At 48.5% G+C, this 21619-nt stretch overlaps 2 protein-coding genes across 2 annotated transcripts; one reads left to right on the forward strand and one right to left on the reverse strand.

Annotated features, from left to right (window-relative positions):
- Positions 1-8552: 8552 nt before the first annotated feature.
- On the forward strand, positions 8553-15806 carry GCNA (germ cell nuclear acidic peptidase; the record flags this gene model as incomplete). Its single annotated transcript, XM_079728052.1, has 5 exons — positions 8553-8773; positions 12565-12709; positions 13904-14042; positions 15043-15247; positions 15557-15806. The coding sequence occupies 5 exons, from the start codon at positions 8553-8555 to the stop codon at positions 15804-15806; spliced, it is 960 nt and encodes a 319-aa protein (XP_079584178.1).
- A 3069-nt stretch (positions 15807-18875) lies between these two features.
- On the reverse strand, positions 18876-19967 carry CXCR3 (C-X-C motif chemokine receptor 3; the record flags this gene model as incomplete). Its single annotated transcript, XM_079727394.1, has 1 exon — positions 18876-19967. The coding sequence occupies one exon, from the start codon at positions 19965-19967 to the stop codon at positions 18876-18878; it is 1092 nt and encodes a 363-aa protein (XP_079583520.1).
- Between the last annotated feature and the right edge of the window lie 1652 nt (positions 19968-21619).

Below are 21619 nucleotides of genomic sequence, written 5' to 3' on the forward strand. Positions count from 1 at the left end.
GGTTTTAGTGAGTTAGACATGGGTAACCAGATTTGATTATGCTTCAGATGCTTTCTGATGCCCTCTTTCTTTGTGTCAGTTGTGTCTGGAATGAACGTGCAGAAAAGGAACATCAGGTGAATAGGAGAATTAGTGAAATTTGACTTTTCTAAGGAACGATGTTCCTGGTAAGATGACTTAAGAATAAACATCACATTTTCTCTGTGAATCCTATGTTCAGGGTCATAATGGGTGTTTGGTCTCACAACTGGGTTCGAAATATTAGATTTCTTATCCTTGGCCCATTATTTAATTGGGCAGTTTCTTCTTCAAAATGTCTCTCTGTGGGGCTTCCCTGGTGGCGCAGTGGTTGAGAGTCCGCCTGCCGATGCAGGGGACATGGGTTCGTGCCCCGGTCTGGGAAGATGCCACATGCCGCGGAGCGGCTGGGCCCGTGAGCCATGGCCGCTGAGCCTGCGCGTCTGGAGCCTGTGCTCCGCAACGGGAGAAGCCACAACAGTGACAGGCCCGCGTACCGCAAAAAAAAAAAAAAAAAAAAAAGTCTCTCTGAACCATCCCTTAACTTTCCGTCTCGACTACTAAGGCCTTTGTCAGTTTTTACTCTTGTATCTGTGCGGAGCTTTTTTTTTTAAATAAATTTATTTTATTTATTTATTTTTGGCCACGTTGGGTCTTCGTTGCTGTGTGCGAGCTTTCTCTAGTTGCAGCGAGCATGGGCTATGCTTTGTTGCGGTGTGTGAGCTTCTTGTGGCGGTGGCTTCTCTTGTTGTGGAGCACAGGCTCTAGGTGCGCAGGCTTCAACAGTTGTGGCTCACAGGCTTTAGAGTGCAGGCTCAGTAGTTGTGGCACACGGGCTTGGTTGCTCCGCAGCATGTGGGATCTTCCTGGACCAGGGCTCGAACCTATGTCCCCTGCATTGGCAGGCGGACTCTTAACCACTGCGCCACCAGGGAAGCCCCCGTGCAAGAGCTTTTTAAGTGGGCTCCTCACCCTGATTTCTTCCTCCTCTGATCCAGTCTGTATCCCACTTCCAGATTAATCTCCTGAGTCACTGCTTTGATCATATTAATTCTCTATTCAAGTTGCTTATCATAGGGAAATCAAACTGGTAAGCCCAGTAGTTAAAGTCCTCTGTGATCTGGCTCTAAGCTAACTGTCAGCATTGTCTACTACTTTTCCTATTTAGGAGCCCTCTGCTAGATGAAGGGGTGTTGCCCAGGTGCCAAACTATAGGAAGTGCTAAGAAAAAAAAATTCCTGGAATAAAACTGAAATAACTGTGGTTTCCACATCAACTCCTTGAATTCCTGTAGAAATATGAATTGATCATTCCTGTCCCCACCCACCCACCCAAGGCGAAATAGTGCTGTCAAGTGGGAAAATGTTTTTCTAGCTAGTTCTGATTTACCTCTGTTGATTATTTTTGCAACGTGCAAGCCACCAAGCTTGACACCAATGTGTGAAAGTGATTTAAAGTCAGCAGTTGCAGTCAGCTGAAATTCTAGAACTGAATAATGCATTGTATAAAGCTATATTGGAAACGATCAGTTTTATTATTTATACTTTTAAAGTTAGGTTTGTTGAGGAATGACTTAACATACAGAAAAATTAACCCTTTTGGGGAATACAGTTTGATGAGTTTTGACAAATGTATGTGGTAGTGTAACCATCACCACAGTCAAAGATGCAGAATTTCCATCATTGCCCCTTACATTTTAAATGGTATGTCATGGATCCTCAGAAATATTCTGGTTTACAATATTATACATTATAGAGCCCTTGTTTGATAATAAATTTAAAAGTATCCAAATTTTAAGTAGAAAAATTGGTTTCTTCCTGCCTCCGCTAGGTAGATGTTGAACAAATATGTAAAGAAAATCAATTTCAATGGGTCTGCCAGGAGTGCCCACAGATCTCGGTCCAGTCCCAGGAGGCTTCTATATATGGGATTTTGTAGGAAGGGTGGATTTGGGGAGGAAGGTGATGAGTTCAGTTTGGGGTATGCTGAAATTGAGGGGCCTATAGGCAGGGCTGATATTCAAAACATTTACAGCCAATAGATACAGACAGGGATTAGTCAGGATGGCTGCCTGACTGGTTCAAATAGACACCATCAATAAAACAGTTGGTGAGGCTGTACCTGTGGAGACTGACTAAAAATCGGCCCTCCCCACAGGATATCCAGGTAGGAAGCTGGCACTGTGGAGTGAGAAGTCAGAAGCAAAGTTGGGCTGGTGGATGGATAATGTTTACCCAATCCTTAGGAATTAATTGGATTGGCATGAAAGGGGTGTGGATAAAGCCTGGGAACGAGTGAGGAAGAGAATTGAGAGAGAAGGAGTGGGCAAAAAAGGTGAGAAGAGAACCAAAACCAAACAGTATCCCAGAAATCAAGAAAAGAGAGAATTTTAAGGATGGAATGAATGGTCAACAGGAGAGCAAAGGCCCATCAACTTGGCAGCTTAAAAGTGGTGAATATGGTGGAAATGGATGAATGGATTTGTGCCTGTTAACGGGTACAGACAAGTCCTTTAGCAGTGTTTTAAGTAGTTTTCTGTCTCATCATAAAGGTATATCACGCTTATCGTACACTGTTTGGGAAATACAAAAAGGTGGAGAATTTCAGCCTTCTGGAACCTCTGACCCAAATACCTGGGCTAGCTGAGAACGACGGTCCCAGAGGCATGCTCACCACCGGCATCCTGGGTGGCACAGGGATACTGCTGAGTTGGACTCCTGCCAGAGCAGTCCATCAATTAGAGAGGGCAGTGCTGGCTTCTGGCTGCAAAGAGTGGCGCCCAGGAGAAATCTCCCTGCCGAGGCTGCCTCTCTGTATCTGTGGCAGGGGGATCTCAATGTGGATAAAGAGAAATGGCAATTAACTAGACCTTTCCTTAATCAATTTCCCCCTGCGCCAAAACTATTTAAACACGTACCGTCTGACAGCCCACTTCACTCTCTCAGTACTTGACACATTCCTCCTTTTGAAAGGATTGAGACGGATGGACAGGTTTGGTACGAAGATAGGAAAGATGGAAAATCAGGAATAACAATTGAGTAGTTCCAGAGAAGGGGAACAGAGTTACTGTGGGAAACCAAAAAGTCATTTCAAAGTGATTATGCTCATTGGAGCAAAGGTAGAAAATGCCATGAAAAGAAGAATGTTGTATTCATGCTTCTCTTTTGTTTTTCCCAGTCTCATCACTCAGCTACATGGTGATCGACTCAGACTCTGACAATGAATACGTCTGTGAGCGGAAGAGAGCTAAGATAGCTGAAATACATAGCAAAGGCAAGTATACTACTAACTTAGAGAAGGTGCAGCCTCACCATGCACAGTCATCTCAGGATGAAAGTCAGCAAATGTTCTATTCTGAATCATTTCGTAGTGAGTGCCACTGTTTTTTCCTCCTATGTGCTGGATGTGGATATGGCTGGGTTCCCCGCACTGCCTGGTCAATTTCCTAACATAGCAGCAACTGTTCTTGCTGCCTTAGACCCCAGGCATCGCCCTCAGTAGAGTTCTTAGCTACCCAGCGTTACATCGCGGGAGCAGAGGGAAGTCAGGAACTCAGCCTGATTAGCATGAAGGTTGCCCTGCTCCTCCGCCTTCCACTCTTTTCCTCTTTCTCTGCGTGTGGGGATGACAGAGGAGGAAGGAGGAGTAAGAGACAGGGGCTCATTCTTTCCAGCCTGATGGAGACTCGTGCGTGAGGCTTACGGGCCAGCTGGCAGTGACTTCTCAGAGGAATGCTTGTTTTCTCTGTCTAGCTGTTTGTCTTTGCCTTTTGCTACCCCCTTTATATTTTCTAGAGAGTCTTGTTTTTCTTAGAGCCTGTTTCCCATAGCAGGTCCTTGCCTCTTTGGAGTCAGAGGCCCTCATCACCTTTCGGGAGGCACGGAGTTTTACTCGCAGCTCAGAACCTGCTCAGTGGGTGTGAGACATAGGAAGACTAGGAGCTTCTTAAGCCTTTGGGATAGTATTTTATTGATTTTTTATTTTTATTATTTATTTATTATTATTTTTTGCGGTATGCGGGCCTCTCACTGTTGCGGCCTCTCCCGTTGCGGAGCACAGGCTCCGGACACGCAGGCTCAGCGGCCATGGCTCACAGGCCCAGCCGCTCCGCGGCATGTGGGATCTTCCCAGACCGGGGCACGAACCCGTGTCCCCTGCATCGGCAGGCGGACTCTCAACCACTGCTCCACCAGGGAAGCCCGAGATAGTATTTTATTGATCTCTGTTTGCTCTGTTTGCCAAGTACCTGGTGTAGGGCATGAGACACAGGCATCTACTTAAAGTACTGGCACCCTTAAAAATACTGGTTACTTCTTTGATAACTACCTCAGATATACCATTGATATCAGAGAAGGGAAAGGAGAGGTGGCTTGGAACCCGCATTTCCTACTGTTTCACCACCTGTCCCCTCTCATTTCCTTTTTCCCTCCTCTCTAGCTCTGAGTGGATTGCCTGAGCAGGACAGAGGTCCAGGTGCAGAGTAGGGGGTGTAACATGACAAGCTACTGTAATGCAGAGGGAGCCCCAAGGGAGGTAGCTTTAGAGTAGGGGCCTGAGTGACAAAGCCAGAGGCCAGTTTATCACCATAGGCCACCAGTTGCTAACTCCTTGAATCAGAAGATCCATCGTCTTTTGAGGATGAACTTTCAACTAAGGCTGCTCTGACTGGTAGCATCCATCCCGGTAGTGGGATGAAGAATGCTTCAACAGGACTGTCTTTTTATGTTTCTTTACTGTTCTCCACATGCCATTTCTTTTGTTATGGTAATGAATTTAGGCAGTTTTACAGAAAAAAAAGGCCCAAGGAGCTTAAACCCATACTTCCAACCTCACCTGTAACCTTTGTCAATGTACAGAGTCATTTTTTACAGATTGTAAGCAGTGTGTCCCTACTTTTTATTTATTTATATTTTATTGAAGTAGAGTTGATTTACCATATTGTGTTAGTTTCAGGTGTGTTAGTTTCACAGCAAAGTGGTTCAGTTATACACACATGCACATATATATATATATTTTTCTATTCTTTTCCATTATAGTTTATTACAAGATATTGAATATAGTTCCCTGTGCTATACGGTAGGTCCTTGTTGTTTATCTATTTTATATACAGTCGTGTGTATACGTTAACCCCAAACTCCTAATTTATGCCTCCCCCCAACACCTTTCCCCTTTGGTAAACAGAAGTTTGTTTTCCAGGTCTGTGAGTCTGTTTCTGTATGGTAAATGAGTTCATTTGTGTCCCTACAGCTTAGAATTTCAGCTGCAGTTGGGAAATCTTTAACTCTTCTAGGAAGGATGACTTTTTACCATAGGAACACCCACTGCTTTCTCTTTCCTTATTGCATATCAGAAATTTTTTGATAATTAATTTAAATCATAGATGAGACTCAAAATATATTATCCCAAATCTGCAATTTTAGGATGCAGAGTTTTTGCACCATAAAGATATTTTCACAACTTGCTCATGCTGTGGTTTATATTTTTTACATCCAGAATCATAGAAACCTAGAAGTTGAACTCTGAGCAGACTGCAGAGAGCTTGAGTCTTAGACACGTTGCCCCTTGTATCCAGATGAAGGGATGGATCCTCAGTGAGGGCAGGGACAGTCTCAGTGTTCCCAAGGCCTCTCAGTGCTGGCATCAGAACTTAACTCCTTACTCTCACATCAGTGGTTTTGAGAGCTTAGGACTTATGGACTAGTTAAAAAAAGAAATTTTAGTGACTAACATAGAGTTGCCAATTTTTAATTTGTCTAATGATGGAAATAAACTCCAACTACCATCTATCACCATAATTTCATAAGGTAAAGAGCACCAAAAGTTTAGTCAGGACATAATCTCAAAATAAAGGACACTCCTCCGCCTGCCGATGCAGGGGACACGGGTTCGTGCCCCGGTCCGGGAAGATCCCACATGCCGCGGAGTGGCTGGGCCCGTGAGCCATGGCCGCTGAGCCTGCACCTCTGGAGCCTGTGCTCCGCAATGGGAGAGGCCACAACAGTGAGAGGCCCGCGTACCGCAAAAAAAATAAAAAATAAAGGACACTCCTTTAAATTATAGAAAGCTAGCTTGATAGGAGAGAAAGAAAAACAAACCCACTTTATAATTCTAATTTCTCTTATTTTGCTCTGGCCCAGTGAAAATATACAAGTTTCGGACCTGTGGGAACCCCTGAGCACCTACAGAGAAATGTGATTTGAAAATTGCCTCTGGGTTTGGATTGCTATTTTATCTGTCACTGTTCTCGGTAAAATAAAAAAGTAATAGAGGGAAAATCGTCTAAATAACTGATTCTTACCTAGGATTCATTATATCACAGGTCCTGACTTGTTTAATTTTTTAAAATATAAATTTATTTATTTATTTATTTTTGGCTGCACTTGGTCTTCGTTGCTGTGTGCGGGCTTTCTCTAGTTGCGGCGAGTGGGGGCTACTCTTCGTTGTGGTGTGTGGGCTTCTCATTGTGGTGGCTTCTCTTGTTGTGGAGCACGGGCTCTAGGTGCTCAGGCTTCAGTAGTTGTGGCACATGGGCTCAGTAGTTGTGGCTTGCGGGCTCTAGAGCGCAGGCTCAGTAGTTGTGGCGCACGGACTTAGTCGCTCTTCGGCATGTGGGATCTTCCCGGGCCAGGGCTCGAACCTGTGTCCCCTGCATTGGCAGGCGGACTCTCAACCACTGCGCCACCAGGGAAGCCCCTGACTTGTTTAATTTGTGCTCAATAATCTGAACTTGAGTTGGGGGTGTGGGGGCTGGAGGGAGTATGTTTATACGTCATTGTGTCTCTTGAATTTCAGATGAGATTCTGGAAGTGTCTGATACCGATGAGCAGCCACCCCAGGGGTCTCCAACACTTATCACTGATGATGATGATGATCATAATGATTTGGAGGGCCCTGTGCTAATAGAAGATGGTTCGTGTGATGAGGACCAAACTCCCTCAAATGAGAAAAAGAAGAATGAGTGTGCTGTCTACCGACACAAATCATCTCATATTGTTGGTAATCAGGATCTTGGGGAAGATGTCTGCCAGCCACCAAGTGATGATCCTAAGGCTGAGCTAGAGATTTCAGCTGGAAAGTTGTCAAGTGATGAAGAGCCTGTATGTTTGGTGGCAAAACCAAGGAAAAGGAAATATAAAACCAAAAACATGCCTGTGACACCTGGTAAGCCAATCAAACCAAGTATGCCTGTCCCACTAAGGCTAGCACCACAAGTGGGTGCCCTTTCCCCCGGATACGTCTGTCTTGTCAAGTCTGCTTGTCCTGTCTACTAACCCTCCGCTATGTTTCAGCAGCTTCCTAGTGGCTGAGGGAGGCAGCCATCCCAGTGAGAAGGCTCTTTCTGGGGAAGGGTGAGGAACACCTGTGTCGTCCTCATGCTCCAGTGTGTTAGTATCTGCCGTTCCATCCATTGGCAGTGCTTTTTCCCCGCAATTTTTTGTCCTGAGGATATCCCATTTTTCTTAGGATCCAGCCCAATTGCCACTTGCTGTAGGAAGCCATAAGTCCGAGGTGCTCCTCCCTCCCAGGTTCCCAAAGTTCCTAGACCCTGTCACTAGTAAAGCATTTACACAACTGTATTAAGTATGTTTTTGAATCTGTCCTCCCAGTAGATAGTGAGCCTTTTTTTTTTCTTGGCCACATCACATGGCATGTGGGATCTTAGTTCCCTGACCAGGAATTGAACCTGTGCCCCCTGCAGTGGAAGCACAGAGTCTTAACCACTGGACTGCCAGGGAAATCCTGATGGTGAGCCTCTTGATGAGAGGGCTCTCACTCATCCTTTAGTCTCTCCTGGAGTCTAGCCTGGTACTTGGCACGTACTAGACGTTTAATAAGTTTTTAGATAAATGAATGAAGGGCACTAACTCCTGATATGCGAATTTCTGGCTAGAGCAACCGGCAGTATGGGTGCTAGACAAAAGGGGAAAGATTTGGCTTGCACATTGGATGAAGGTGCCACCTAGGATGGGGGCCATTTTCCTCAGAGTGAGTGCATGAGTTATGCCACACCATTCCTGGTACTGCACGTGCCTCAGTCGCCCCCACAGTCTAACCTCCAAAGGCATATTCATGTAGCCTCATAATAGTCCTCAGTGCCTAGGACAGAATCCTGTCCCGCTTACTCTGCTTACTCGTGTAGGTGAAATCTTTCATGCGGACTAACGGAGGAGGGTGCCCGCTTCCGAGAGAAGCATTGAGTGTATAGGTGCTGCTCTGGGCTTGGCTGTGAGGGCTCCTCCTGAGATTACCTTTCTGCGAGTTGCTGGTTGGTACCAGTTTTCAGGGTACAAACGAACTACTCTCTTTTCAGTTGTTAAAAGACCAAAGAAGCATGAGCCTTTAAAGGAGAAACCCAGAGCAGCAGAATTTGAAAAATGCAAGCCTGGGTATGTATGTATTGCTCACGGTCAACGGCACAGGATTTGACTGCACAGTTGTCACGTGCAAAGCCGTCCACTGGGCACGTGTGGGGGTTTTCAAGGGGATGAAGAAGTCTGCTGGGGCGGGGGGCAGCACAAGTTTTACCTCCCTGAATGGGGAGGGCAGAAGCGGCCGGAGGAGGAGAGGAGGAAGCGGGGGCGGGGGGAAGCCTCGGTGCCCCCCCTCCCCCTCCCCCAACAGAGCCGGGCGTGGGCGCTCTGCACAGATTTCAGCAATTCCGGGCAGACGGGAGCCCTTTTGCCCTCCACTCCCCGACAGGAACTCTGGCCTCTGAGGTTTCCTTTGTCCTTCCACTCAGATTAAACAATGATGTGTAGCTAAAGATCCTTTTTTTCAGGCCAGATACAGCCTCATGGCCACCAGTTTGCACTGAACTAAAAGCAAAGGCAGTGGGAATGGTGAGAAGGCAGAACAGATGTGTTCCCATCCATTGGAACTGGGGGGAGGCAGTCAAGATTGTCTTCCAGGGGTTTCTAGTGTTCTGGATGAACCCTTAATTTTTTTTTTTTTTTTTTTTTTTTTTGGCGGTACGCGGGCCTCTCACTGTTGTGGCCTCTCCTGTTGCGGAGCACAGGCTCCGGAGGCGCAGGCTCAGCGGCCATGGCTCACGGGCCCAGCCACTCCACGGCATGTGGGATCTTCCCAGACCGGGGCATGAACCCATGTCCCCTGCATCGGCAGGTGGACTCTCAACCACTGCGCCACCAGGGAAGCCCTTAACCCTTATTCTTTAAAAAAATTTTTTTTGTAATTGAAGTATAGTTGATTTACAATATCATGTAAGTTGCAGGACTACAGCACAGCGAGTCAGTATGTATATATATAGATATAGATAAAGATATTCTTTTTCAGAGTCTTTTCCATTATAGGTTATTACATAATATTGAGTATAGTTTCCTATGCTATACAGTAGGTCCTTGTTGGTTATCTATTTTATATGAACCCTTAGTCTTACTATCTGTATATATTCTTGCAAATTTTTAAAGCTTAAACGTTAAGGTAAAATAAATAGTCTCTTTATCTTTATTAAGCTATATGTTAGATATTATATTGATACTGAAAACAACAGGTCATTTAGACCAAAGACATGTTAATGCTCAAAGGAAGCAAAAAAAAAATGCATTTTCTCACTTAGGTTCCAGGAACTTCTCACTTTTTCTCTTAAAAATATGATATAGTGAGCATACTTTTCTTTGTTTTTCTTTGCATTCAGGAGTAATTTATACTTACATCTGAATTATCTTACAAAAGAAGGGATATATTTGAAGGACTGTACGTTTCTTTTTGTACCTGTATTTTGGGGCAATAAATGCATCTTTTTTTAAAACATATGGTATTTTCCTTTTAAGAAATTTATTTATTTATTTATTTTTGGCTGCGTTGGATCTTCGTTGCTGCACACAGGCTTCCTCTAGTTGCTGCGGGTGGGGGCTACTCTTCGTTGCGGTGCGCGGGCTTCTCACTGCGGTGGCTTCTCTTTCTGTGAAGCACGGGCTCTAGGCACACGGGCTTCAGTAGTTGTGGCTCGCGGGCTCTAGAGCGTAGGCTCAATAGTTGTGGCACACGGGCTTAGTTGCTCCGCGGCCTGTGGGATCTTCCCGGACCTGGGCTTGAACCCGTGTCCCCTGCATTGGCAGGCGGATTCTTAACCACTGTGCCACCAGGGAACTCCAATAATTGCACCTTAAGGGGAGAAGAAGAATGATGTGTCAGGCGTAGGGGCAACAGAGAAACTTGAACTTGAGCAGAGAGGCTCTCTGTTTCTGCATTTCTCTTTGGTTCGGCGTGTGATGTCTTAGATGGGTCCCCTTGCAGCAAAGCTTGTTCTCTGGATTCCTAGATCCATATTTAGGCTGCTTTGCCTCTAAGGGACATGTGTCTTGGGTAGGCCCAGGTTGCTTTGCTAAACAGTGTGACGAAGGAAGAAGCTGCTCCTTTGTGTCATTGTCCTCTGCCTCATATCAGGAGGCTGGCCTGTTTGGACTCTTCTCTGTTGCCTTGCTGCTTCCTGTTTCAGTCTGTAGGCTTCCTGTTCTGCTCAGCATTGTTCCTGTGCAGGCTGCTTGCTGGTCATGGTGTCTGATGCATGCGTCTGGGGTCTTGTTGGTTCCTCTGATGTGGAGGTACTCAGTCTGCAGTAAAGCAGCATTGCCACTGAAGTGAAGGCTTGCTAAGCCACAAGCTGCTTGATGTGAGCACAGACACACGCAGGGATTACACTCTGCTGAGGTCTGCAGATGGTTTAGGTTTTTATCTGCCACCTTTTCTGATGCAAATTTGCTTTCAGGACTAAATAATTGGAGGCAGAAATATTAGTCACCCATATCAGACTGTGGGGCAAAAGTCCCTTACTTTAGCTGCCTATATCTTCTCTGGTACTTTCCCTCTGTCTCACCCTGGGCAACTCTCATAGGGTTTTCTTTTGTGACTTAAGGGTTAATGAGTGTCTTGGCAAAATCTCGGTCTCAGGGGTTCTGTTAGGTCAGAAACACTTCCCTCTGTTTGCTACTGGTTTATCATTTTTTCAGCTCTGTGGGCTCATCTCTTTGGATTCGTGGATTGTTCCAGCCAAGATAAAAATGTTTCAGTTTAGGGGCTTCCCTGGTGGTGCAGTGGTTGAGAATCTGCCTGCCAATGCAGGGGACACGGGTTCGAACCCTGGTCTGGGAAGATCCCACATGCCGCGGAGCAACTAGGCCCGTGAGCCACAACTATTGAGCCTGCGCACCTGGAGCTTGTGCTCCACAACAAGAGAGGCCACGACAGTGAGAGGCCCGCACACTGCGATGAAGAGTGGCCCCCGCTCACCACAACTAGAGAAAGCCCTCGCACAGAAACGAAGACCCAACACAGCCAAAAATAAATAAATAAATTAATAAACTCCTACCCCCAACATCTTCTTTAAAAAAAATGTTTCAGTTTAAATAAGCAGATATTACACGTGTGAGTTTTTTATGGGCTCAGCACTATTCTTTGTGCATTTGAATTAGGCCTTGAAAGATGGGGCAGCAATAGTGGTCTGATGGAAAGACCAAGAGATTTGGGTCAAAAGATTCAGTGTCTGTGAAACTTGGGTAAGTCATTTAACCTCTGAACTTAAAGTTTCGTCATGTGCAAAGTGGAGATGGTAAGAACAGTAGTAGCTTCTTTGGAGGGTGGTCGTGAGGATTAAATATGATGATGCAAAAGGAAGTTCTTAGCAAATGATGAAGTGCTCCACAGAGGGTGAGTCTCAGTAGAGGTGGAGGTGTGGCCATTCCAGGCCATGGACAAATCGGTTCATGTCCAGGGAACATTTAAGTTGCCCAGTTTGGCCAGAGTGGAAATGATAGCTGGAAACAGAGGTTGGAACCAGGTTGACCTGGGCCTTGAATGTTAGGCCAGACAGTCAGTGAAAAGCCAGGGAGGGACATCATTGGAACATGGCCTAGGGAAATTAATCTGGAGGGTGTGTGTGTGTGTGTGTGTGTGTGTGTGTGTGTGTGTGTGTGTGTGTGTGTTTGGATTAGAAGAAAAAGAGCCTGGAGGTGAGGAACACAGCGGGATGCTGTAGTAGCAAGGCATAGAGGGGAGGACAGGAACTTGACCTAGAGTGGTGACAGCAGGGTGGAAAGGAGGGGCTGGCTGGAAGAGATGATGTGAAGGAGACAGTGGTCTGTCTTTTGCCTAGTTGAATATGGGGTGAGGGAGAAAAATGAATTTAAAGTCTCTGAGGTTTTCAGCCCGTTATAACAGAAGTTGAACAATTAAACACATTTAGCTGGAGACATACTCCGGTTAGTAAGTTGGAAATTTGCACTGGGCAGTTGTAAACGCAGATCTTAGGAGAGAGATGGAGACTGCAGATCCAGATGTGGGATCACCCCTGTTGAGGTTGGAACCATGGGCTTCACATCTCTGACAATGTGCGGGGAGTGACGAGAAAAAGGCTATGAATGGAACCTTATAGGAGATGCCCTATAGGAGATGCCCTTGTAGCAGGAGCTGGAAGGAAGAGGGACCAGCAAGTCTTCTCTAAGTCTCTCTTGACATGACCTGTATGTATGCATTTCTTCTACTGATTTCTTTCCCTCTACAAAACTCAGTTGAACTTAACCTTTGCAGGCATTCTGAATGCAAAATACCTGGATGTTTCTTGCGTGGCATTGAGAACTCAAAGCAGTATTCTGGAAAGAATTTCAAGCAAAATAAGGATGAACTGGTTCAGAAAATCTACGATCTGTGTAACAGCTCTGTCTTTGATAAAAAGGTAGACTCGATGAAATAAGCATTTACTGAGCACCTGCTGTATGCCCAGCTGTCTTGGGAGCTGGGAGGCGTGCAGAGGTACTAACTGTATATTTCCTGCCCTTGAGAAGTGTCAGTTTAGATGGGGAGGGGAGTTGAGACATGCATATGTGAAAGACATGGAGAATGTTTTGTGGGTTATAGTATATGGTCCAGACTGTTACTACCACAGGTGATCAGCAGAGGGAGAAATCACTGAGAGCCTGAGCGGTCGGGAAATAGGATTGCCTGGAGGGAGTGAGACTTCTTCTGGGTCTTGAAGGATGGTAAGGGGAGAGAACAACAGTGGTGGGGGAGAGGGCAAGTATTGAGGCTTGACTATCTGGAAGAGAGGGTTCGTGTTGAAGGATACTAGGAAAGAGCTGTGGGACCTTGGGCAAGTTACTGAGCCCCTGTTTGCTCATCTGTAAAATGGGGGCAGTCCTACTACCCTAGTCCCTACCACCTACTTCACAGAATTACCGTTAGGCCTGGATAAGTGAATGCCCCTGAAGTGCCTAGAACAGGGCCTATGACATAGTGAGCAGTACATGTTAACTAGCGTAGGGCTGGTTAATGGAGGGCCTTGGGAGTCAGGTTGGAAGAACTTAAATTGAAATCAGTAGGCACCACTGCCCAGGGATGGGATGTAATGTGGAGTGCCTGCTGAAAGAAATGGTTCTGTCAGTAGCCTGTGGTGTGGACTGGATCGGAGAGAATCTGGAGGCAGACTGACTTGTGGTCATGAGGTTTTCCAGACTTTATTGTCTCTGGTGACAAAACTTCCTGCAGGGAAAGTTTTTAGATCTTTCTAAAGGTTCCCCAGCCTTTGGTGCCCTTCCTGATGACAGTGGTGTTACATCAGACGTCTCTGATGAGTGGAACCTTAAGTATTCTGAGTTGCATTTTTAGTTTTGCCTCATGGCTCTCATGCACGGGCTCCATCTCCTAGCCCAGCAGGAGTGTCCTTCTCTCCTTGGCTGCCCCTGGCTTTTGTCTCCATACAGGGGAGCACAGATCCTGCATTCACGTGCTTGCAACAGTCTCGTCTTTACGTGGGCTTCAGCTTAGGTTTTATTCTCCCCAGAATGTTAGATTTGCAAAACTCTTGAGTTGATATTTTCTGCTCTGCTTAGAACCACTTTCTGATTCGCTCTTGTTTGCTTTTTGTTCTCAGCTGCCGGAGAAAATTGACATCACCTGGAATAAAAAGATGCTGAGAACTGCTGGTTTATGTGCTGCTGGCGAGATTCAGCACCTGAAGGGGGAGCGTTTTGCTAAGATTGAGCTTTCTCAGAAAGTCTGCGATTCTGCAGGTGATGGCAAGAGCTGGGCAGCTCCCCTGCCGCACTTACATCCGATACGGCGCCTGGGAGGTTACTCTTGGGTGCTGGTGTTCTCTGGCCGCCTGTGCCACAGCTTTCCCTGTCACTCCTGGGTGGACAGGCCTACTGTGTGTTGCTTAGAGGACATTATTATTGGATGTCTCACCGCCACCAAGAATCCAGTTCGTCCATATTTCTACCGGGCCTAACTTTCTCTCTGCAGCTCCCCACTGCCAGCGGCAGCATCTCCATCCTCCCAGTAACTGAGGTTCAAGGTCCCCTATATCTAGCCAATCACCAGATGTTCATAATGATTCTCCTATTATCATTCCTTCTCTGTCTTTGCCTCTGCCCAGCTATGGACCCTCATCACCTCACTTTTCTCCCTGCTCCATGCAGTTTCTTGCTAGGAAACCTTGGGCTTGCCAATGCCTCGAGTGTGGCTTTCGAGGCCATTGTACTTTGCCCCCCTCCATGTGGCCAGTCTTGTCTCTCACTACTCCACCTGTGCTCCAACCAGGCTTTCTTCACGCTGTGTTTCAAAATGGACCACACGCTTTCCTGACCCCAACCTTGGCTCACCTTCTCTACCACACCTAGAAAGACCTTGATAATTTTGCCAATCTAGTCCATTGTTAAGGGCCCAGCTCAGATCCCAGCTTCTCCACGGAGCTTCTCCTGACCAAACCCCACTTTCTGCTCCTGGAGGGCGGCGACCAGGTCTCGGCTGGATGTATTTCTAGCAGTGTCCCACAAAAAGAGCACGTTGGAGCTTTTCCAAAACCACTTGCTCTGCTGAGGCTCTCTGCCATTAATAAAATCGGGTTGAATTTGGTAGAAATTTCACCTTCAGAATCCTGGGGCGATAACACTCCTGCCTGCCCACATATGCTTATGTGTCTGGTGGGGTGGAGAGTCTAGGGGTGGTTGGGTAACAGACCAGAAGGGAATCGGTTTAAGCCACATGATTTCTTTTCATTCCTCTTCTAAGACCGACTCCGGGATACTTTGATCCATGAGATATGCCACGTAGCCTCCTGGCTGCTCGATGGCAAACGTGATTTTCATGGTGATACATGGAAGAATTACGCCCGAAAATTGAATATGGTGCACCCGGAGCTGCCCAAGGTCACCCGTTGCCATAACTACAAGATTAACTACAAGATTTATTACGAGTGTACTAATTGCAAATTCAGGTAAGACCCTTCTCCTCAGACTTTTTTCAATTACGTTTTTACTATGGCCTCCACGTGGTCTTCAGTGATTTTATCAGGAAGTACATGGCTATCTGAGTTGAGGAGTAAAACTTCTCTACTCCTTTCCATGTCTTCTTTCTCCATTCTCTGCTGCTTTGAGCCAGCCTGACCACGGCCAGTGCCTGGTGCCCCACTTGCTGAGATCCCACAGAAGAAGTCTGGCTGTGGGCTCAGGGGCAGCAGCTCCGAGAAGATGTGGAGGTACAGTGACTGATTTGTTTGCTGTGTGGTGTCTCTTTTCCTCCTTAGGGTCGGCCGCTACTCCAGATCATTGGACACCAAGCGCTTCATCTGTGCTAGGTGCAAGGGCTCTCTGGTCATTCTGCCATTAACTCGTAAAGATGGAACCCCCATTAAGCCCCACGTGAGACCATTTGCCAAGTATGTGCAGGAGAATTACAGGATAGTCAGGAAGGAGATGGCAGGGATAGGTCATGGGGATGTGATGAGAAAGCTCAGCAAGGATTTTAATGCCAAAAAACAAAGCCAGGTTCGTTGAGGTTATCTGAGAATGTATTTGTGTGAGGTGAGTCACCTATTGGTAAGGAGTTTTAGAAAGATATCTTTGATGCTGTGAAGTTATGCATATTAGAATTTAAATCCTTCTTTAAAAGCTTCCTGTTGTTAATGATGTTCGTTCTTCACTAAGGGTTCTGTTGCTAATCATTTTGTGTTGATACCCAAAAGCACTTAGGATCTACCTTGAGTCTTACTTAGATGCTGTAGTTTTAACATGTAGAACAAAATGCAAAAGAGAAATGAGTTCTGGAGAGTGGCACGTTGAGAGAATGAGAGGCATGCTGAGAAGAGAACAAGTTTTAAAGACAGTACTTCAAAACCAGAGCTGCTGTCAGATGTAACCTGTTACACCTACCTGGAAGTGAAATACAGACATGTTTCATGAAGTTAGTTGCTCTTGACATTGTATGAAGCCACCTGAACAATGTAACTGTGTAAAATAAAAATAAACAAATGTTTTCTGCGGTTCACTTGTTAGCAAAGTCTGTTCATTGACAACCCATGTCCAGAGCAGAACAAACCCTTGGGTCTTTGTCTAAGACCCCAGACCTCTCAAGCTCTCCAGGATGTGTCTGAAAGAACAGCCTCCGTTTAGGGTTTCTCTTGGATTTTTGTGACTGCTCATAAGCACCTCAACAACCTCCCCACTTTTGGGAGCTGTCTGGGATGTAGACTGGAATCAACGTTGTATTTGTTTTCTGTTTCTGCCAAAACAGTCTGCCAAAGCAGATTACCACGAGTTTAGTGACTTAAAACAACACAAATGTATTATCTTACAGCTCGGGAGGTCAGAAGTCTGGCGCAGACCTCATAAGTCTAAAATCAAGGAGTGGGCAGGGCTGCATTCCTCTCTGGAGGCCCTGGGCGGGGGAATCAATTTCCTTCTCTTTCCACCTTCTAGGGGCTGCTTGCATTCCTTGGTTTGTGGCCCCCTTCCTCCATCTTCAAAGCCAGTGACATCTCTTTCTCTGACTCTCTCCCCTTCTGCCTCCCTCTTTCACTTTTAAGGACCCTTGTGATAACACTGGGCTCACCCAGATAATCCAGGAAAATCTTATTTTTTTATTTTTTATTTTTTTTGCGGTACGCGGGCGTCTCACCGCTGCGGCCCCTCCCGTCGCGGAGCACAGGCTCCAGACGCGCAGGCCCAGCGGCCATGGCTCACGGGCGCAGCCGCTCTGCGGCATGTGGGATCCTCTCAGACCGGGTCACGAACCCGTGTCCCCTGCATCGGCAGGCGGACTCCCAACCACTGCGCCACCAGGGAAGCCCCGGAAAATCTTATTTTAAAGTCAGCTGATTAGCAGCCTCAATTCCCTTTTGCCATGTGAGGTAACATATTAACATATTCACAAGTTCTAGGGATTAGAGTGTGGACATTTGGGGACTTAGCCTGCCACAAACATCTTTACTAGTCTAGCATCACTGATACTTTTTTATAGGCAGGATGTGTTATTCTGTCATCTGCCTTCCATCCTTCATTTTGCAGATTCTGAGAGTGTTCTTTCAGTGGCCACAAACTGAAGCCTAAGCACAAGTCTAGATGGGATCGGGTATGTGTACAGGGTGGTACGCGCTCCCCCAGCTAAATCCTTGGGTCCCTCTTCTCCAGTCCCACCTCCAGCCACATCTGCAATCTTAGCAAAGCCCAGCTGGCCTGTGCAACTGGATCATGGCCCATTGGTGACTTCATTAGGGAGAACTGACAGTGGTTCCACCCCTGCAAAGGGAGGGTCCAGCCCTCTGCCTTACCTCAGTAGCCCTGGTCACTTCCCCCACTCACTTCCACCCAAGCTATAGCCATGGGAAAGTGCTCCCTGCAGCCCACACATACCTCCAGCTGGCCTATGTGCTAATGACTGCCAAGTCGTCCGATCTCCTTTTTTTTCCAGTCCCACTTCTATCTCCTTAGTAAGAGCCTGCGTCACCTCTAACATGAATCACCACTACAGCCTTGTAACCTATGATACCCTCACCTGATCCCAAACTAACTTTCAGTCTTTTCCACCCTTTCTCTACCTGAACCCTTAATTCTAGCCAGTTGGGACCACTTATCATTCCTCCAATAAGCATTGCTGTTTCCAGCCTTCCTGCCTTTGCTGCTGCCCTCCTATCTGCCCGGAAACACCATCTTTCCTTCTCTTTGCCCTTGGAAATACTACTTGCCCCTTAAGTTCTTACTCATTTCTCTGTCTTCAAGAAGGCTTCCCAAATGGCTCCAGCCACAGTGCTCTGAACATGTGCTGCACATTTGCCTCGTGGCATAGACTGCTTGGTATTGTCACCTATACATCTTCCTTGCTGGCCTAAGCTTCTGGAGTGCAGGGACTATGTCTTATTTATGTCTGAAGGCCCCTTCCCCAAATTATGCCTAGACAGTGTCTAGCCAGCAGGTTGGCTAACTGCTTACCCTGCACCCACGTCCCTGGGTGCTTCCCTGTGAGTGACAGGTGTGCCCAGGAGGGCAGAGAGGAGGGGAGACAGAGACAGAGGCAGCATTGTTTGGCACAGACCCAGGGCCAGACAAAGAGAAGCAGGAAGTGAATCCCCAGAGCCTGGGCAGGGCTGGCTGCAGTGATGCACTAACAACACACCCTGGTCCTGATTAGCTTGTTTATTGAAAAGTTTGAAGCAGAGTTTTAGACATAAAAATCAAAGTGAGCAAACACAGAGGTCTCAGGAACCACAGCCATAGTCACTGCGGAACAGGAGGCCTGGCCAAGGCAGCTGCCATTATGCTGTTTGCCTCATGCTCCCTGCATACGGGGAAGGCTAGTTACTGAATTAGGAGGGTGGTGGGGTTCCCAGCGGCCAAGGTAAGAAGGGCCTGAAGGCAGCCACCTCTGAAGCGGCGGGATGGGGGCTGCGCAGCTAAGGAGCAGTGATGGCGCATCCCCCAGAGCCAGGAGGGAGGCTCCCTGGAAGACCTGGCAGTACCGGGGCCATCGGGGACTCCAAGGAGTGTGTGTCTGGGGAGCGAGTGATGGAGGAGCCTGGAATGTGGGGGGAGTCGGGCTGCGTGGGAAAGGGGGATCCCCCATCCCAAGCCTCACAAGCCTGAGTAGGAGGCCTCTGTGGTCTCAGACCAGGATGAATCCCGGCGGGAAGCCGGAAGCTGCCGCTGGTGGCCCCTCTGGTCGGGGCAGCCCAGGCGCATGAGTAGCATCCACATCCGCTCTCGGAACTTGACACCCACAAAGGCATAGAGCAGAGGGTTGAGGCAGCAGTGCATGTAGCCCATGCCTGACGTGACCGACTTGGCCACGTCCACACTGCTTTCTCGGCCACAGTTGCGGGCCACGGCCCCCAGGTCCATGAGGGTGTCCACCAGCACCACCAGGTGGTAGGGGGTCCAGCAGAGGGCAAAGGCCACCACCACCACCACCACCAGCCTCATGGCTCTGAGCCGCCGCTGGCCCCTGGAGACCAGCAGCACGGCCAGGATGCGGGCGTAGCAATAGGCCATGACCAGCAGAGGCAGCAGGAAACCGGCGACCAGCTGCAGAACGCGCAGGGCCGTGTGGCCCACCTGCGGGAAGCTGTACTGGCAGTGGGTGGCGTTGAGGCGCTTGTCGTGGTGGGCGGACAGAAAGATGAAGTCCGGGAGCGCAAAGAGCAGACAGAGCCCCCAGACCGCCACACAGGTGAGGGCCACGCGGGTCGGGGGCCCCCGGCGGTAGAGCTGGGTGGCGTGCACAATGCTCAGGTACCGATCGAAGCTGATGCAGGCCAGCAGGAGGGCCCCCGCGTAGAAGTTGATGTTGAAGAGGGCACCTGCCACTTTGCAGAGGCTGGAGCCGAAGACCCACTCGACGGCCGCGTCCACCGCCCAGAGCGGGAGCGTCAGCACCAGCAGTGCGTCAGCCATGGCCAAGTGCAGCAGGAAGGTGTCGGTGCTGCTCAGGACCGCCCGCTGGCTCAGCAGCACGGCCGCCACAGCGCCATTGCCCAGCAGCCCCAGCATGAAGAGGAGGCTGTAGAGGATGGGCAGGAAGGCCCGGTCGAAGTTGAGGCTGAAGTCCTGCGGGCAGGGTGGAGAGACGCAGCAGGAGGAGTCACTCTCGTTTTCTCCGTAGTCATAGGAAGAGTTTTCCAGGAGGAAGGCAAGCTCTGAGGCTTGGAACTCTTGGCGTTCACTCATCTGTGGAGGGAGGGAGGGCACAGAGCCTGTGAAGGCCTTAAAAGTCACTCCTTCGATTAGGAATTTGAGATTAACAGATACACACTACGACATGTAAAATAGATAAACAGCAAGGGCCTACTGTAGGGCACAGGGAACTATATTCAATATCTTGTAGGTTATTTATAATGGAAAAGAATCTGAAAAAGAATAGATATATATGTAAGCATAACTGAATCACTTTGCTGTACACCTGAAACATTGTCAATCAACTATACTTCAATTAAAAAACATCACTCCTTCAAGATTCAGTCTGAGGAGCCTTTCTCGAAGCAACTCCTCTGTAAGGCAGGCCCGGAGGCCTGGGCTGTACCCTGTAACTGTCCTGCCTTTCTTCTGAAACCACGCCCTCTGAGCTCCAGGTGCCTGGCCTGGGTGCTGGGCTGGTAACTTCCCTTCTCGAAGGCTGCTTCTCTCTCTCCCTTCTGGGTCACCCCATCGGCCCAGGGACTGTGGACTGGAGGAAGAGCTTCCATCTTGTGCCCAGAGCCCTCCCGGCCCTCTCTCCTCTCTCCTTGCCCTTCCTTCATGGCTTACGGTCCTCAGTGTCCTGGCCACGCCTAGTTCCACCACCTTCGTCCCCTGGCGCCTATCCACAGTCCCCTCTCCAAGTCACTGGCCCTCCTCTTCCCTCCTCAGCCCTTGTCTGGGGACTCCAACTTCCTGCCCCCCACCCTGTGGGGCCCCTCTACAAATCACTGCAGCCCCCCACATGCTTTCTGCCACTGTCCTTCCCCTCCCCTACACTGAGGCCTGCCACCCGCCGGGGACTTGCCCAGCAAGCTCTATTAGAAACATTCCTTACCCCCTTCCCCTGCAAACCACCCCATAGCTGAGGGCCTCCCAGGGGCCAATTCAGTCCGGCATGGAAGATCAGAGTTCCAAGTCAGAGCTGAAGGGAGCCTTGGGGACCGTGAGGGGTGAGCCTCAACCTCATGCGTTTCGCAGATGAGGCACCAAAGCCAGAAAGGGGAGGGGTCTCGCCTGTGGTCATTCACAAGTCAGTGGCCAAGGTGGTTTCCCAATTCCAGGTCCAGAGTGCTCCTTCTACACAACCCCTGCATTCTCTGCCTATTCACCCAACCCTCTGGTGGCCCTGGCTTGTGGGCCAGCCCTGATGTTCCCCTAGTGTCCTAGGCTCTCCACTTGGAGCTGTGGTCTGGCCTGGCTGGACAGCGGCACTTACCTCGGGGACCATGGCTGGGCTGGTACTCTGGCTGCCTGGCCGTGTGCTGCCTGCCCCTCTGCTTTGGTGCTTGTGGTCGGGAACCTGCGCTACACAGAGGAAGTCAGGGTTTCACGCGGTTCTCGGCAGCAGCCTCTTCCAAGGGGTTATCTATACCAGAACTCCCTAGAGCCAAGCCCACAGGGTTCCTACCCCAACGTCCCGCTGGCCCGGGGAAGCTGCTCTGGGAGTTGAACACAAGCCTGGGACCAGAAAGCCTGGGGCCGAGGGAACGGCAGGGGCAGGTGCTTTGAGGGGAGAGGTCTGAAGGAGAAGCAGCGCAGCTGGCAAGGGCAGGGGTAAGAACTGCTGCTCATCCGTCCTGGGCTGGAGCTGCTCTTGCACGATTGTGGACTGGATAGCTAAACGTGTTAATTCTATAAAGGAG

This window comes from Hyperoodon ampullatus, assembly GCF_949752795.1.
Source record: "Hyperoodon ampullatus genome assembly, chromosome: X".
Taxonomy (NCBI): domain Eukaryota; kingdom Metazoa; phylum Chordata; class Mammalia; order Artiodactyla; family Ziphiidae; genus Hyperoodon; species Hyperoodon ampullatus.